Raw genomic sequence first — 19,554 nt, forward strand, 5'->3', positions numbered from 1 at the left:
AAGTTCTTTCGACTTTTTTAAGAATCCACATCCAATTCACACAACTTCTAGAATGTGCAGTAGCACAGTACGTCTAAAGTTTCTCCTTAACAGCAGTTAAGATCTTTGTTAGGAGTGACATCCCATGAAAAGGGGCTTGGTAGAACATTTGCTGGACGCAGCAAGTCTTTGTTCGTAAGGATTTATATGACGTTTAGGAATCAAGTAAAGAAAAGATATTTTAATGTCTGTTCAAATCACTTACTTCTCCCATAACGTGTCAAATATAGTGAACCTCAAATATAACTTATATTCAAATTCAAAGACAGTGCTACCCATCCTCAAATCAAATGTAGTGTGATATGAAGCACATGACAAAATTTCACCTAATAAATTAACTGCAGAAAATCAACCAAATTGTTTACCCTAAAATGTATACCAAAGTTCTCCATCTGTATCGAATATTGTTCTAGCATACAACAAAGCTTTATACTGCGATAGAACTTTCTTTTAAAAAAAAAAAAAAAATCCCTGACATCATTCAAGGTCTTTCAACTAAAGACGGGCGTATAAAAACAAACCAAAATTTGTTTCCCGTATATCATTGCTTCTCTACCTTACAAGAAAGTTTTATGCTGGAATGTGGTATCTTTTGCTTTAAAAAGTGTTTTTGACATCATTTGATCTGAAGAAAGATAATCTTTACAAAATTAAATGCCAATGACAATGCAGGGTTGTCCCTAAGACCCGGGGCCTGGGAATTTTCCCGCCTATAATGTTGTAATCCCCTGGTTATTTTGGTATTCCCCTTAAACTCCCCATTAGGGGAGGAACGCCAGTTTCCCTTCTACTTTTTAAATGTCCCCTTCTATTTCAATTCTCTAGTGTATAATTGTACAATTCTCAATTTTCTATTTCTATTTCAACCCTGCAATGTGATCAATATTAACACTATTGAAGGTATCTATTCTAAAACTGGATTATGTAGATGCTATTTTCACTAACAATAAAGGTATCTATTCCAAAACTGGATTAAGTAGATGGTATTGTCATTAACAATAAATGTAAAACAAAGTTAAATGGCAAGCATCACAGCATTTTGTGTAATCAGTATATTAATTAAGCCTTAAAATTTACCACTTTAAAACCTTTAACAGTCAATAACCATATTTTTAGATATGATTTCATACACAGCAAACCACATGTGTAAACTGAAATAAAACAATGACCCTGACTTCTAAAAACAAATTGACAGCTCTACAGGTCTACTCAAGCTGACATTTTCCAAAATGGTTCCTGTTCTGCATACAAAGTCTCCTAAAACAATAGAACTGTACTTAGTCCAACTGTACATAATTTTTTCCATTGTTTTTTATTATTGCCAATGACAATTCAATGTTTACTTTATGCATTGCAGTACCAATTTAAAAATACATAATTCTTGTAAACCTCAAATTAAGGGCAAGGCAAGCATAATACTGATTTGACTTCCATCAGGCTAAAAATTGAAAAGGAAGGGCTAACAACATGAACATTTTTAATTATAACAATGTTTTGTTTGAATATCAATACCACTTTCTTTTATGTGGATCTTTTATAAAATCTTTTATGTCTTTAACACTGACACATCCATCATCGTCATTTGTATTACTGGTTACGAGAGAATTTTTGCGTGAAATTTTCTCAGTTTCCTCTAAAAGATTTTGACTTTCTAAAATATTGTGAATATTTGAACTTCTAGCAAAATGATGTATAACCTCTGTATCTAATGTTGGAACAAAGTCTTTATAATTCAGAACCATCCAAATATGAAGAATTGCAGATAAATTGAGCCTACAGTCATTAGTATCATCCCACAAGGAAGAGTCCTGATGTCCACTGCTTAATAGAATGTCATTCTTGTAATCATACAAGATAATGTAATAATGTCTAGGTGTTAGGACAAGAGAGGGCACTAATGTTGTCAATGGGACAATTCCTCTCTTTTTTATGACATTTGACTGGTAAAATGCAAAAGTGATAGCTTGAGACAAAACTTGTGAGGCAAAATGTTTAAATTTGGATTGAACTTTGATTTCCAGGGGATGCACATCTCTTATCTCATCCTCTTCATCTTCTTCTTCCTCATTGATATACCAAAGTGGAACCATATAGCCATTATTCGGTTTTGGAATCACTACCACATCTGGGCGGCCATACCATATATCTGCGTGACCTATAAAAAATCAATATTTGTTAAGTTTCAAGAAAGTAAAAATTTTACTACTTTCTCCTTTTCCTTTTTTAAAACCTTTTTACCAAAGAAAAAAGAAGAAACAAGTTCAACTTAAAAGAAATCTGTACACTTCAACTTAAGATCTTCAATTACTACAAAATCATTCACTTTCATTATCATTTGTTAATATCTACAAATGCACTACAAAGTATCAGATTTTATTTTCTGGACAGTATGCAAAACTATTGTCAGGGGCATTTGCTTAGCTTGCAATTGCAAAAGATTCATTAATCCCTTGCTACATGTAGCATTAGGGCATTTATATTTTGATTATACCTCTGCAAATGATTAGATTTATAAGAGAAAGTACATGTAGTAAGACATGTTGCTTGAACAAATGGCAGCAAAGTCCGTTGCAACATGTATGTCATCTTATTCACAAAACCATTCACAATGACAGCTGATACAATTTGTATGATTACATGATTATGACAGATAAGAGGGAAATATGAATATAATGTATGACTGTGAAATCTTATAAAATGTCTAACATATTTTAGTGGTGCTCAATTCCGAGTTAAAAAAATAAGAAATATTAAAATTCGATTGTCTTTCTTGATTGAGAAAAGAGTCAGTTCAAAATCTTTAAAAGAACCCAACCACACCCTTCCTAAAATAAGTACAGTTAATCCTCAGTATCTTGAACACCGATTTCTCAAATACCCCATTTATTTCCAAGTTATTCTGCAGAGTCCCAATGATGTTTGCTCTTTAAATGATATAAAAAGAAAGTGGTAATCTGGAACACCCTGGTTACCTTGAAGTGAATTAAAATGTATTATCTCAAAGTCAGGATAATTTTCTGCTCTGATGAACACATCTACCTAGACAGTAACATGTGTCTAGATCATCCAAGATTACCCATTTCCCAAAGAAAAATAATTGATAGACCCAAGCTATAGGCTCACCCTCTCCTTGATTTTAATTTTGCAAGTCTGGGATGTGTGCATTTGACCACAGTATTAGTGTGGTGATTTAAAAATTACGTTGTGGTTATTGTTTGTGTAATGCACAAGTTTGCATACATTATGCTTATAATTTTTAACTCTTCAACTTGTTATATTTTGCGAATTCAATTGTATACAAGTTAAAGTAACTTTATAGATTGAAATCAGAAGGTGTCTTTTTTTTTATCTTCAAACTAAATAGAAGTCATCACATTTAATAGAGACTATTGCCAATATGTTGGTTTGTTGTTGCATACTAGATTTTTTTCATAGAAAGTTAGCAAGTTACCTAATGCTAAAAAAAATTCTCACATTCTAATTGAATGATACAAGACAACAGTGGGTCATCAAATCTATGAATGTCTATATAATGTCTATATTTGGATGAGACAATTTAGTTGTGAGCTGTACTCTTTCAGCAAAATGCACTAAGCAAGGAGGGGTGAGTTGTTTTTCCATCCAGATAATTATATAACATTCTTATTTCTGAACTTTAGAAAAAAAGGTTCAATTTAGTGCATGCATGCTACATGCTAAGTGATTTGAAAATTTTTAGAGTAATTATTGTGCTAATTCATGAAGTCACTGTTTGTATCCTCCCACCATCTGACTGCTGCCACATTGGTAAGGTGAACAAAGGGGGATGCACTAAACTGAATGTTTTATGTCAAATGAAAAATGAGGGAAACTATCAATACTGCATGGATCAGAGTGAGATGACAAGAGGTTAACCCTGAAACCATGATTAATGAGAGATGCCATCACATCAGAGAAATAAACATCACCTGCATGTTTGTTGTGCAGTTATGTATGAGTACCTATATTAAACAATAAAAGTTATACCTTTATTACCTTTTTTGTCTAATTCAATTGTGCATATTATTCAGGTATTCAGGTTTGATAATGGGATTAAAATGATCATTCTACCTTTAAAAACTGTGGATAAACACAAAGCTGTATTTGAATTGGACATACTTAATTATATGGGTTCTGGAGAATGTAATTTTGCTATTTTCATATTATCTCCCCTTGTGGAAAAGTGAACAATATTCAATCCTAGTATATGTTAGTGCATGGTGAGCGCACGCTGAATGAATAGTGAATGCATGCTGAATGAAAGGTGAATGAAATTAATGGGCAAACAGAAAAATAGGAAAGTAGAACTTTCAGGGATTGTATCCTTTTATAGTTTGTCAGAATTTCCTCTGTAATATCTGAATAGGATTGTATCCTTTTATAGTCAGAATTTCTTCTGTAATATCTGAATAGGTACACCCTAAGATCTGGACACATTGATTTTGGCATGGGATGCACTGCTGTCATTAAGAGTGGTTCCTTGGATCCATAATAGCCATTTTCAAAATGAATCACTAGAAATGTTCAAAGTCCAATGACTTTTATAAATTTTGCTGAATCAAAATAGTGGTGCAGAGTTACGCACAAATGTTGCCTAACAATCCTATAAAATTCATCCAGGGGTTTAGGATTAGTTGTGACCAAAAAGTAAGGTGATGGACTCACAGATGCACAAATGGACGGACCTCTACTATTACTATGTCCCTATATCCTGTTACTGCTGGGGACAAAAAGTTTAGAGACAGATATATATGTCTGGAAAGATGAGACAATAAGTGATCAGAAAACCCCACACAAGCTTTCAGCTTAGGTGAGCTATAAAGTGGAATTTAAAGACCTATATAATTCTTACATGTAAGGTTTTCTGAATTTTACAATGTACCACTGATGTGACCCTCTGTTGGATGATGTTAAATGTTAGTGAAGCAAGTTAGTATGCAAGTTCAAAATTCTGGTTTTAATCAGATTGTACCAGAATTTCTTTTCTTGTAAAATAAATGTATTTGCATTAACTATAGTTTTGTTTTGTTCTTGATAAATTTTTCACCAGGAATGAGCCATCTCTTTAAAGCAAAAGGGGTCAAAGACTGGTTCACAACAAGAAATACTTGCGAAGACAATATCTTTGCAAAACTTCAAAGAGTTCCTCGACAAATAAAGCTCGTTTACCACATTAAAAATTATCCTCAGCATTTCTGTTGCATTAAATCCCTTTCCCCAAAACTCTGTATTGTTTTTCTAGACAATAAGTAATGTTAAGTACAAGAGGCCACATCGCTCACCTGAGTGACTTGAATCACCCAAAGTCAAGGATAACTTGTGGCAGTTTACTTAAAATTTTAAAATCTTTCAGTAAATTTTTTCTCTTTCACAATTATTTCCCCTTAGAGAGGGGCATAGTCTTTCATTTGAACAAATCTAAATTGACTTTACCCATGGAAGCCTTGTGCCAAGTTTGATTGAAATTTGCCCAGTGGTTCTAGAGGGGAAGATTTTTAGAAGTCATCATTACATTATTATCTCCCTTAGGCGAAGGGCATAGCCCTTCATTTTTCCTTCAACCATAAATGCTTTTTTGCAATTCAGTTTGGTTGAAATTGGCCCAGTGGCTTTATAGAAGAAATTGAAAAGTTTACAGACGAATGGACACAGATGATCAGAAAAGCTCACTTGAGATTTCAGCTCAGGTGAGCTAAAAAAGAGTTAAATGTCTGTCAAACATAGAACTTACTGCATCTGACATGAACTTTATGAGTCTTAAAGGTATTGTACTTGAATATTAAATATCACATTTTTCTAAGAAAATTTTTCATAAGTTGAGTTTGTGTAAGTAAGAAAAAATGTATAAAAAGGGTTAATAGCTTGCTTTGACAGTTAGAGATAATGTGTTAAACATCTTCAACAAGCATTCTAAAATTAAACACACTAAGTGCAATCCACAATATAAATTAAAGCTGCAGTGGAGTACTAGTAAGACACGTATGTTGAGTTCATCTCTTTGAAATACTTTTCATATGCTCTATACACTACACTCATTTCTAAATGAAATGGGATATATTTTTACCACACCCAACCTTGTTTCAAGGGGTATGAAGTAATTTGGCTCTAAATTTGCTTTTGAGTACATCTTGACCTATGATTTTAACAACAGGAATATAAAATAGATTATTTAAAAAATTGAAATAAAAAATGTTTTATATTGAAAAGTATATTGCAAATATATAAAAAAGATAAAATAAGCAGAATTTTTCATCAATTTATGTTTTTTTCTTGAAATGAATTTGATAATTCCACTAGAATTATGCTTGTGTACATGTAGGGGGACATTTTCAACCATGTCAAAACAAAAGACAAATATACGGCGATAATACCTTGTACACAGAATATCTTCATTCACTACTGTTTAGGAAGGATAAACTTAACATACAAAGGTATTTTAATGCACATTATGTCTCAAATAAAAGAAAAATTGGTATTTATTTCTTCTCATATTTTGAACGTAACGTCTGTCAGTCTCAATACACCTGGTACATTGTTATAAAATGGGCCATTGTTTATGCAAACTATTTTATCTTTCTTGTCTACTGATAGAAATTTACCTATATATCAATTAAGTGATCGCAGATTCAACAGAAAAGCACATGTGCTTAGAAATTAACAAATCTGTTGGATGCTTCCTGTGTCTGTCATGGCAAGTGGGCGTTACGTTCTATTTTAAGAATGGAGCTCGGAGATGCTTCTTCTTATACATTTGACTTAAAGGTTATGAATATTTAAATTTTCTCCAGTGTTCTATGCAAATGTGTTTACATTTCGATAAGAGCTACAGAGAGAGCCCGAGAAGCCACGAAAGTTTGTCTGTCAAGTCTTACGTTACACAAAGTATGTTACGTTCATGAAATTATAAGTTGGCTTTATCCTAGATTTCAAACACAGATCATCAAATATTGTCAACTAGTAGGTGTATTTTAGATTTTTTTTTTTTTAAATTATGAACTTGCACGCTCTTCATCACTACATAAACACTTAAAATTTGACATTTCTTACATAGCATACCAGTTGACAGACATTGCCTGAATACTATCGTAACGGTGACGGACAAAACGAATGTCTGTTCATGTTACGTGAATCAAACAGGTGCATTCAGATTTATACGTTCAGTGAATTAAATCAAAAAGTGTTTTTATTTCAGAATATTAATGAATCATAAGGCAAATTTGTCTTTATAACTTAAACAAAACAATTCTGTAGCTGTTTTCTTGCAGTTTTTAAAATGAGTCTGTCAGGGTTACGTGCATCCGTACATGTTACGATATAGGTTTGATCTATATGAAATAATTTATTTTTTTAAATTTCATTAGTATTTTCACAAATAATAACGTCTTGTGTATTATAATTTCCAAGAAAAAAAGATAAGCTTTGAATGATAAATTTTATTGGCTCGTTTCAAACAGGTACTGCTCAAGAAATATTGTAACATGACAGACATGGTGGAAATTTTGTATGTTACAAAGCCTATAGCAGAGATTTATTTTTAACAAGAGGCCCAAGGGCCTTAACAGTCACCTGAGTACAACAATTTAGAGGATCCATTAACTGATAAATGAAGCTTTAATTGTTGCCCAATAGCAAGAAAATTAGTACGATTAAGATCAACAGAATAATTAGTCTAGTATATTTCTATCTGTCCCCCATTTATCACTATTACCATGCAGACTTTTAACAAAATGTCTATATTATTACCTCTCACAATGGCCTCACTTGGCCTTTGAAGAACATTTAAGAAGATAAGTTATTTTTGTTTCATTTTTATTCATCTATTATTTCCAAGTCTACCTGATCATTAAAACTATGAAAGTACTTTTTGTATTATACAATAAATGTTCTTGCATAATTCTCTTATTCTATAAACCTTTCAAATACATTATCTACAGTGATTAATTATCAAAAGTGAATGGCAAAGGGGAATAACTTCACTCAATAGAATACAAATTAATAGAGCCCTGGCCAGGACCAGAACACTTGACTAAATGGTCCAGATGTTGAAAATTTTCAAATTTGGAATAGGTACCCTCATTATCATAACTATGCAATTAGTTGAAGATTTTCAAAGAACACATTTTCACTATATTATCAAATAGAGCCCCCACCCCCCACCCCCACCCCCTTCTCAGAGAAACAACAAAACCCCTGGGACCACAAGTTTTAAAAATTTTGTAAAAGCATCCTTGCTCATCATAACTATACACTTGTTTCTTTGCTTTATAACCAGGCGTAGAAAAAATATTTTGAAAGAAATTATGAATTTTCACTATATAATCAATAGATTAGAGCCCCCCCCCTCCCCCTTTCACCAGAACCCCTGACCCAGGGGCCAAGAAATTCACAATTTTGGAAGAGCCAATCATGCTCATCATAACAATGTACTTAGTTACTTTATTTCATACCATATCCATGATCAGAGAAGATTTTCAAAGATATAATGCATTTTCACTATATAATCAATAGAGCCCTGCCCTAACACTAGAACCCCTGACCCAGGGGCCATGAAATTCACAATTTTGGAAGAGGCAGCCATGCTCATTATAACTATGTACTTAGTTAATTTATTTAATACTCATGAGCGGAGAAGAAGATTTTCAAAGAATTAATGCATTTTCACTATATAATCAATAGAGTCCCACCCTAACACCAGAACCCCTGACCCAGGGGCCATGAAATTCACAATTTTGGAAGAGGCACTCTTGCTCAACATAACTATGTACTTAGTTAGTTTATTTAATACCCAGGAGCAGAGAAGAAGATTTTCAAAGAATTAATGCATTTTCACTATATAATCAATAGAGCCCCGCCCTAACACCAGAACCCCTGACCCAGGGGCCATGAAATTCACAATTTTGGAAGAGGCAGTCTTGCTCTACATAACTATAAGCTATGTACTTAGTTAGTTTATCTAATACCCAGGAGCAGAAAAGAAGATTTTCAAAGAAATAATGCACTTTCACTATATGATCTATATAGCCCCACCCTAGCACCAGAACCCCTGACCCTGGGGCCATGAATTTCACAATTTTGGTAGAGGGCTCAATGCTTATTGCAATCATGCCAGCAGTTTGACTGCTTGATGTCCAGGAGTAAAGTAGAAGATTTTTAAAGATTGCATTAATTCTGGTGGTTTTAGCCCCACCCCTCAGGCCCCAGGGGGGCAGGGACCATGAAATTAACAATTTTTGTCCCCCTTCACCCATAGATACTATATGCCAAAATTGGTTGAAATTGGTTGAGCGGTTTCAGAGAAGAAGCTGAAAATGTTTAAATGTTAACGCACGACGGACGACGCATGACGACTGACAAAAATGGATAGTAATAGGTCACCTTAGTAACTCAGGTGACCTAAAAATTCAAATTTAAAATCTTTAAGGAATCAAAATTTGAATAATGTCCATTTCTTACGGCAACATTGTCTTTTTGATAAAATAATGAAAGTTTATGGTTGATTTGTCTAGCTAAGTAGAGGAGTCTGTCAGTGTTACGGTCATCAGTCTGTGCATCAAAAGTAGCTAAAAAATCTTTTTTCATCTACGTAAGAGTGAAAAAAAAAATTGCACTGTTTAAGAAATTGTTTAAATTTATTTTTTACAGATTATTTGTATTGCTAAGCATCAGAAATGTAATTTGATCATGTCACCTTTTATTATACGTCTGTCATGTTACGTTATATGTCTGTCATGTGTTACATGACACACATTTCAAAAATTAATAAAATATTTATTTTTGACTTAATTATCTATTCAAACATTTTTGTCCTACTTAGAGTCAAAACTTCAAATTCACATAAAGAAATCTAAGGAAAAAAACGTGTCTACAGAATTCTTTATTTGTCCACCCAGATGTACTCAAGAGCGAATTTAGAGCCATTTCTCATTTCAAACTCCATTAAATTTGGACAGTGGTATTAGGCCCCTTAAACTCAATAAAAAAAATGTCACACAGGTGGGTGAAAGGGCAGGTGCTACACAATAGGACCTACATACATATATTCCATGCTATTTCTTGGAAGTTAAAATTATAAATTCTGTTGAATAATGAGTATTTTGTGAGGACTATGCAAAAATTCAATATTTTGATATATTTAATGTCAAAGAAAACTAGCAGGGTTTTTAAAATTATTAGAAATATCAAACATTAAACACTGTACATGCTAAATTTTAAATCACGCTAAATTTTATAAATGTAGTTTTGGATACTTACCTACACCTGTTTCTCCATATGTGATGTATTTTCCACAGTCATTATTACTGCAAGGACAGAGTGGTGGTTTTCTCCGATAATCTTTACTAATCAAGTACTCATTTCCATACACCAGACAGGAGAGGAGATGATTGGTCAGAAGAGCTGCTACGTATATCTCAGGTATATCATTTTTGGCATACTTACTGAGTCCTTCTTTCAAGGTCTCCTCCTGTTCACCTGTAATCATCAAAGTATAGAAAGTTCTACAACAAGGTGACAATATTATTTTTCCCTTATGCAAATCAATAAGATTTTAAAATTTGGGAAACTGTTTGTATTGGACCATTCTATTCAAAATGGAAAAGAAACTGAACAAACATTCAATGTTTTCTTTCAAAGCTTAAATTTTGCCAACAATGTCTTCCCCTCAATATCCCATTGGAGCCAGAAGGGTTTCACTGGTGTCTCATAACATAGTCATATTTTATACTGAAAATCCTCATTAATTCGAACATGTGAACAAAGAATCAAATTATAAAGCTGTACATATGGTAAAAATTTAAATTTTTGGTGTGGGGCCAAATATTATGCGGTACGAAATAAATGGGACCTGAATTTATTGACTACCTCCAGACGCATTGTTGCAAACAACATATTTCTTTTTTACAACAATTTCTTAACAAATTAAAAACAAACAAGGTATTGCCTCTAAAACTATGCTGATAATCATTAACAAGAGGTCCACAGGCCTTAAAGGTCACCTGAGTATCGAAGACCATGAAGGGACCTGTCAGAAATTTTAGGCTCATAATTTTATATGCCAAGTTTCCTCCTCCCTGGGCATTTAGAATCAAAATATATGGGAATGGTAGATTGCATTACTAGAATTATTTATAGTAGAATACAGTGTTTAATATATCAGTACATGTCAGCAAATTGACCCCCACCCCCCTCCACCACCACTACCACCATCACCACCACAACTCTTTCTCTAAAGTATTACTCAGTTAAAATCTTTATCATCCTATCTTCATGCTTATTCAGTTATCATTTGCACCAAATATCTAGGGATAAAGATTTTTTATAAGCATCACATGCAATAACACTCTTTAACCCCCCCCCCCCCTTTCTGGCCAACCCCTGCAAACCAGTTAAATAAATTACAATTCAGTAGCTAAATAACTAGTTTCCTTTTGGTATAAACAATAGCTAAGAATTTTTAAACATGATTGTATTTAAGCTTTTACGCAATTACCCCCCCCCCCCCAACACACACACACAACCACACCCCTGTCCTTAAGGATCATGCAATTTACAATTATCAGTAGAGGTTTCGTACTCACCATTACCATAAACTCAGATTGTCTAGGAGAAGTTACGATTTTTAAACAATGAACGCATTTTTACTCTATGATGTAATATGGCCATGTCCTACCACCAAAACTGGTCACCCGCATAGTGCAGTGGTTTAGAGTGTTTGCTCTACAGTTGCGGAATAAGGAGTTATCCTTATGTCGCAGGTTTTGAATCCCACTTTGGGACGTGGAGACCGGTCCTTCAGATGAGACCGTATAAACTGAGGTCCCTTGTCGCAGTAGGTGGTGGCACTAAAAAGATCCCTCACTGCTCTATGGCCCTGATTGCCGAGTATAGGTCAAAATTTGCAGCTCTCCACTGGCAAGTGGTGGAGTCTTCATATGAAAAATTCTCAAAAGGGATGTTAAACAACAAACAAACAAACAAAAACCACCAAAACTGATACCTCAGGGGTCATGAAAATTATAATTTTGGTAAAGACTTCCTTGCTTCTCAATAATATATTACTCAGTTTCTCTTCTATATGCCAAGAAGTATAAAAAGATTACTCTTTAAGAAATATTGCATTTTCAATATATGATTAATATGGCCACACCCTAGAAAAAGAACCACCTATCCAAGGGTCAGGAAAATGACAATAATGGTCTAGAGTTCCTTGCTCACCAAAACTATACACCTAGTTTGTCATGAAAATTATAATTTTGGTCAAGACTTCCTTGCTTATCAATACTACATACTCAGTTTCTCTTCTATATGCCAAGGAGAAGAGAAAGATGACTCTTAAAGAAATACTGCACTTTCAATATACATGTACTATATATGACCATTAATAAATATGGCCACACTCTAGAAAAAGAACCCCCCACCTAGGGGTCAGGAAAATGACAATTTTGGTCTTAAGAGTTCCTTGCTCACCATTACTTTTCACCTAGTTTGTTTCCTATTATGTCCAGGAGTAAATAAAAGATTTCTTAAAGATCCTACATACCAAAATTTGGTAAAGATCAGCCCAGTAGTTTTTCATGAGAAGTTGTTAAAGGACGACAACAGATGCCAACCAATAGCAGTAGGTCACCTGATGCCCAAGTGACCTAAAAACATTCCTTCATTATAGCTAGAATGTATTTTAACTTACTAATAGACAACAATCTACAATATCATGGTAAACTTATTGGCATTCAAAAGAAATTATAGACCTTAAAAAAGAATTAAACAGAATTGAGATCTCGGGCTTCCCCATCTATTTGACCTCATTGTGTTGTAAACAAATACTGTATACAAGGTTATTCTCGCCCCATCTTATTTTCCCCTCTTTCACACCTGCAAACAATTTTGCCCCATTTTGAATTTGCCCTCACACAGTTCTGTTTGAGATAATGCCGTTTTCTTTGAATTCGCCCCATTTTAAATTCGCCCAATTTTGACAAGGGTGAAGGGGGCGAAAATAAAATGGGGCGAACATTTCCCTTTATACAGTAGAAGCTGGTCATTCACTACAGATTTCGTGTGAATACGTCTATGTACTTCACCTTGTAACAAAACCGTGGACTTGCATCAGATGAATATATTAATAGCATATTTAAAGTCACTGATTTTCTTTTCGTTACAACACATTATTATACCTCTACTGTTATTACTCTATATGTCACTGAAATCAATACCATAAAACTGTCCATTTCCCCCAGAAGATACTATTTCCCCCATCTGAGGACTACTCCCTGAAATATCAGAGCTACTCCCAGGGACTACTCCTTCATGAATATTTATTATTAATAATTTTTACCAATTAAAATGAACAGTGGGCGGAGCATTCAAGGAATCTTGAGTCTGTGACGTAATGGTATTAGCAACGTAACTATGACGTCAAAACAATTCAACATGCATCTTCGCTAGCCAAGGGTTTGATACGCTTCTCTCCTCATAAACCCTTGGCATTCGGTGCTGACAAAAGACGGGATTGTTCTCATCATGTGATCATGATTCTTACCAGGTACACATAGATTGTGTCATCGACAGAAATAAAAAGCGTATTTAAAAAATAATGTTTAAAAAGAATTATAATTAACAAGAAGGTATTGAGTTATGTTAATTTGTTATTTAAACATGTTAAAATGCAAATCAAGATCTTCAGTATTGATTCTGAATCACATATTTTGCACGTAGCTTAAGATATTGGATGACACCATATAGCTATTCATAGAATGGCATGTTATCTAACGGATCGTTAGTCAAGATATATCCCGAACGCAAATAATGTCATTTACAAAAAACAATTGTTGATTGGTCAAACGATGTCGATCAACTCCAATCACAACTTGAGAAAAAAATCCCAACTTTTTAAAACACCGTATGCCAAGGGCTTATGAGGAGAGTAGCGTATCAGAAACCCTTGGCTAGCGAAGATGTTCGACATGCGATGTCAAAATCATACAATTCTTACTATAGCAAATTGAAGACAACGATAATCCTTCGAAATGTCAGTGAAATTAATTTATTCTGTTATAATTAAATAATTTAATTTTTTTTTCGTATTGATGTATTATATATTTAACAAAATTAGAATCACATGCATTCGTGATTATTTATATAAATGCTTCTATATTGTTTCAAAAATGTCTAAGTCTCGTTTTAAAATAAATCTCCTGTGTAGTGTGTTTGTTTTGGTATAATAAAACAGTTATGGAATGGGTACTCGGGAAATATCAAATTTATCGTTCCCCTCAGCAGGAAACTAGGCCTATTTCCCTCCCTTGGAGAACAATTAATTTGCTATTTCCCTCATACCCATTCCATAACTGTATACTATTGCTCTAATGTTTTTATAGCTTCGAAACACAACCCTACATTAGTACATGTATCAATGAATGGAGATGTCATCATGATCATGCACTCCACAGCTGCTCTATATTTTCAGACGCACGCATAAAAGTAAACAAACCAGGATTCGGCCATTGTCTCTTTTTTTTTTGAAACCCAGTCTTTGAAATCATTTTAAACTGGGTATCTGTGATAAATAAACAATTTTGGTACATACGCAATTCTGTCAAATACACGGACAGTGCAGAGAGCGGACACAGAGCAGTGTCCACGACATCGTTGCATAAATAAACCTTTAAATCTTCAAATCCTCTACTGAAAACAGTGGAAAACTTAGTCTGTAATATTGCATCATTATCGGCAAGTTTTAATCTTCTGTGCTGTAAAGGGGCTCTGGAAAAACTTGTCCAATGGACCGGATTTACTATCCTTATGGGTCGCAGATACAGTTCGTGATGATTTTCTAAGGCATATTTTAGATTCTCTTTCCACTCCAAATATTCCGTTTTCTTGGAAAAGTGGCGACTGATTAATGCACGGCAATATTTAGGGACATTTGGTATAATGCACAATGTGTTGAGTGACAGCATCATGAGCATCGGCATGGAGCTATTTTGCTTGCGTTAATTAAGAATCAAATGGTCACCTTTAATTTATCGCTTATATCTAATAATGAAGAACAAACCCGAGCAATTTTTTTCTCATATGACAAAAAATGAAAAATTCACAAAAAAAAAAACCAAACAAACAAACAGACAAAAAAAAAAAAAAGAAAAAAAAAAAAAAAAAAACAGAAAATCAGAAAATAAAATAGATAGGTCATGTATCAAGGACACTTTAGGCTAAAATATTTTTTACATGCAAAACTTACATGGTGATTTCTCGCCATTCCTTTTTTTATATTAGAATTATTGAACTGTGAAAAGATGACTCCACTTCGTAACGCTTTTATATGGAACGCCGGGACTGTCTTACATGAGGATAAAACATTATACCCAGTGTTCTCCTCATTATATGTGGTACTATTTTAATTATATGAAGTAGTTTTGACAGTATATCGTGTGCAACTTCCATTAAATACAGTACTTCTTTCATTATATGATGTAGATGTGTCATTATATTATGTACATTTATTATTATATGAGGTGTTTTTATCATTATATGAAGTGCTTTTAACATTATATGCGCTAGATCTAACATTGTATGCAGTGAACACAACAATATATTATGTACTTCTCACATTATATACAGTATATTCATCATTATATGTAGTATTTCTGTTATTATGATGATGCTGATCGTTAAATATTATGTCTGGTCCTGTTAGCATTCCGTGCGGTAGATTTTGCATTTCGTTATGATGTAGACACAGTATTATATGCGGTGCTTTCTTCTTTATGTGTATGATCTTTCGGAAGCTACCTTTCGGAACCCCCTTGTTAGATTTAGAAAGTTCTACCTTTTTTCGTTCTTAGATATGAAAATTCTTAATGATTTTGGGTTATCTTTAATAATTGGTAATCAACCATACGTCAGCCAAAGCATCGCGGAATAATCACATACCACACAATATTTATCCCTATATTAAAGGAATTTTGAAGTCATATCAATACTTCAGTAGTTTACGAGAGAGAGAGAGAGAGAGAGAGAGAGAGAGAGAGAGAGAGAGAGAGAGAGAGAGAGAGAGAGAGAGAGAGATGCACTTATTACAATGTATTACTGAAATAATTTTATTGTTCTAGGTATTAATTGTTTAACTATGGTGTATAAAAAAATTGCTGAAATTGTCTTTAGTTAAATACTATGTGAATGTTATGTAATGTATCAGGAAAAGATAAACGATTTTCAGAACAGAAAATGTATTGAGTCGTGGGTTGTACTTCAAGATTTTAAAAAGATATGTGGTAAAATTACCCAGTAATACAACGTATATATATATATATATATATATATATATATATATATATATATATATATATATATATATATATATATATATATATATATATATATATATATATATATGTAGAGCCCCCTGTACCAAATAAAATGAGGTATAAAAGGGTAATTTACATTGTGAAAAATTAGCACATCCCACCCCTAAAAAACAAACAAATAAGTAAATACATGTAGTGTTTTCTATAAGCTGTTAAAGCCCTGCGTACTCGAAGGCGTAGGAATGCAGTTAGTTTTTTCATGGGCGTCGGCAAAGGGGCGGCGATCGCCGCCCCGATAATTTTGGAAAACACACACACACACACACTCACACACACACCCTCACACAAAAAAAGAAATGAAAAATGAAAGAAAAATAAATGAGAAAAACAAAATTACAACATTTATAATGGCAATATCTGTGGTCAATGGAGCGGCGAAATGTGAAAGCTATTGTTTACAAAGACGCAAATTGGGATGTACGTGTGCGTGTATAATTATATACCTGTACCTGGCGTTTGTAAACAATAAGCATGGTATCCATCGATCTACCTGCAAGTTTGCTACAAATTCTTCATCAGCTCCACAGTTAGCAACGTTTTTGGAAATTCTATTTGGGGGGGGGGGGGCTCTCTAAGTTGCCGGATTTTTTTTTCTTTTCAATTCTTTTGGAATTTACCCAATTTCGACCTGACAGCAACAGAAAGTGTGTACGAAAGGAGGGCGGGGCAGCAGCGTCTTAGTTAATGAATTTCTACATATCGAAACTTAAACAAAAAAAAAAAAACTTCTCAGAAAAAGTGGAGAAATTGCATGGTAAAAAAATTAGAGCACCCCTTCCTGACACCTTCCCCTCGCGTATAACAGGCCTGTTCATTGTCTAATGAATTGGTCTATCGATGTTTGGAAATCTTTGATGAATCGAAGTTGTAAGCTATTAAAATTAAGCAATATACTAAAATACTGGGTAACAAATACTATCTAAAACTACTTCAGATGATTTTTTTTTAATTTCATACACATTTCTGCATTTCAAAAATGGGGGGGGGGGGGATTATGAAGGATTAATCACCCTGTTCATTTTAAATTTCATAACTATGCATTCTTTCGGCGAGTAACAATAAATTTTATACAATAATAGAAAATTATATGTATTTGAATCTTTACCTCATAAACCCTTCAAAGTTCTTTCTATGCCGTTTCGGAAAAAAAAAAAAAAAAAAAAAAAAAAAAAAAAAAACATTAGCTCGTAGCTAATTAAAAATATTCCGGTTTTTTTTTTATCTATAGTGCATATAACTTAATTCACATAAAACATTTTTTTTTTGGTTGCATGTTTAATTGTTTTTTATTAATCAGAAATTAAAAATATCAAGATTTTGGCTGAAGTCTTATTTTAGTTGGTTAGGACCCCTCCCCCCTTTTCGATCCAGTCCGCCTCCCCAGTGTCAAATTCTTGCCGACGCCCCTGTTTTTTTTTTTTTATTATCTTTTTTGACATTGATTGCATGTCCTATTTATGATATGAATCTTTTTGAAAGTCATATTGTTCACAAAAAAGATATAGAAAATGCCTCAAATTTTTTTCCACTCCCAAAATATTTCTATCAACAACCCCCCATCCCCTCTCTTTACTTCATACCATGAAATAGAATGGATTTTATTTTACTCTATTACCCTATACTTCATATCTTTAAAAAACATTTCAACCTGTTCACGGATTATTAATTGTTATATACGCATGCTTTTATTGTACTGAATTCAACAGGAAAGGTCGGAGTTCTCAAGGTATCGAAATTTTTAACAGAGAGTTCCGAAAGGTAGCTTCCGAAAGATCATACACATAAAGAAGAAAGCACCGCATATAATACTGTGTGTACATCATAACGAAATGCAAAATCTACCGCACGGAATGCTAACAGGACCAGACATAATATTTAACGATCAGCATCATCATAATAACAGAAATACTACATATAATGATGAATATACTGTATATAATGTGAGAAGTACATAATATATTGTTGTGTTCACTGCATACAATGTTAGATCTAGCGCATATAATGTTAAAAGCACTTCATATAATGATAAAAACACCTCATATAATAATAAATGTACATAATATAATGACACATCTACATCATATAATGAAAGAAGTACTGTATATAATGAAAATTGAACACGATATACTGTCAAAACTACTTCATATAATTAAAATAGTACCACATATAATGAAGAGAACACTGCATATAATGTTTAATCCTCATATAAGACAGTCCCGGCGTTCCATACTTTTATATATAATCTTTGGTGATTGAAATTCCCAACCATTTCACAGAATTATAAGGAAAACTGCCTACCCGATACGTATTGGAAGTTATATTTTCGATACGATACATTCTTGAATATCGAACTTTATATGAGAAGTGGTGTAAATCAGATGTGGATACTTAAAAACTCGAAGGAACTTTTAGAAAATTTGAAATCACAAAATTTTACCAAAATCAATAGCATCAAAACGTACAACTATACCCAACACTTTATACAATCATTCCTCACGACAAATTAAAGCCCAGGATGTTTGACCAGCTGTTGACAGCTGCTTTTTCAGTAAAAATGGAACTCTTTTTAGTGTTACTTACCTTGTCATTGGTCATTTGCAAAATTATTTTGTTAAAAACATTCTGAGTGTACACATAAGTACTCTGAAGTTGATATTAAAAAGATGCTCGAGTTTCTAATTGACAATATCTATGTACATGTAGTTTTTGGAGGTTAGGTCTTCTTAATCTGTTGGGATCCTGAGGGTACCGATAGCGCCCCGTTATTAACAGACTTATTTTTGTATTCATATGAAGCAGAATTTATTCAAATACTTCTACATGAGAAGAAGAAAATGCTTGCTGTGGCCTTCATTTCGACATTTAGATATACAATGTATCGAGGACGTATATAATCAGTTAACAATAGTTACTTCCATTCATATGTCGATTCGATATATTCTATGCAGTGAACTTGAAATAAAAGACAATACAGAGTCTTACACATCTATTTCATATTTGGATATTTTACAAGAACCAGACGTTAATGGTTAGCTAACAACAAAGCTTTATGAAAAACGACTTACGTTATGACTCTAACTTTTCTATCAACTTCCCTTATGTATGTAGCAATATATCCTTATCACCTGCACAT

The 19,554-nt window shown here is 33.3% G+C and overlaps 1 protein-coding gene across 1 annotated transcript; it reads right to left on the reverse strand.

The window, feature by feature from the left end:
* Positions 1 to 1,055: 1,055 nt before the first annotated feature.
* Positions 1,056 to 15,018, reverse strand: LOC133194516 (uncharacterized). Its single transcript, XM_061330457.1, has 3 exons — positions 14,642 to 15,018; positions 10,309 to 10,527; positions 1,056 to 2,194 (listed from the first exon to the last, which is right to left on the reverse strand). The coding sequence occupies exons 1-3, from the start codon at positions 15,015 to 15,017 to the stop codon at positions 1,545 to 1,547; spliced, it is 1,245 nt and encodes a 414-aa protein (XP_061186441.1). The 5' UTR covers position 15,018; the 3' UTR covers positions 1,056 to 1,544.
* Positions 15,019 to 19,554: the final 4,536 nt, after the last annotated feature.

Source organism: Saccostrea echinata, unplaced genomic scaffold (genome assembly GCF_033153115.1).
Source record: "Saccostrea echinata isolate AGI-Se365-2 ecotype Australia unplaced genomic scaffold, CSIRO_AGI_Sech_v1 ptg000029l, whole genome shotgun sequence".
NCBI classification, from domain to species: Eukaryota; Metazoa; Mollusca; class Bivalvia; order Ostreida; family Ostreidae; genus Saccostrea; species Saccostrea echinata.

Bases quoted from the DNA above. Each gene is read 5' to 3' on its own strand.
- LOC133194516 (XM_061330457.1), bottom strand. From the start codon at position 15,017: ATGATGCTGTCACTCAACACATTGTGCATTATACCAAATGTCCCTAAA. The intron at 10,528-14,641 runs GTATGTACCAAA...TGATGATTACAG, and splicing joins CGTGTATTTGACAGAATTGC to GTGAACAGGAGGAGACCTTG. The intron at 2,195-10,308 runs GTAAGTATCCAA...GATTTTTTATAG, and splicing joins ATATGGAGAAACAGGTGTAG to GTCACGCAGATATATGGTAT.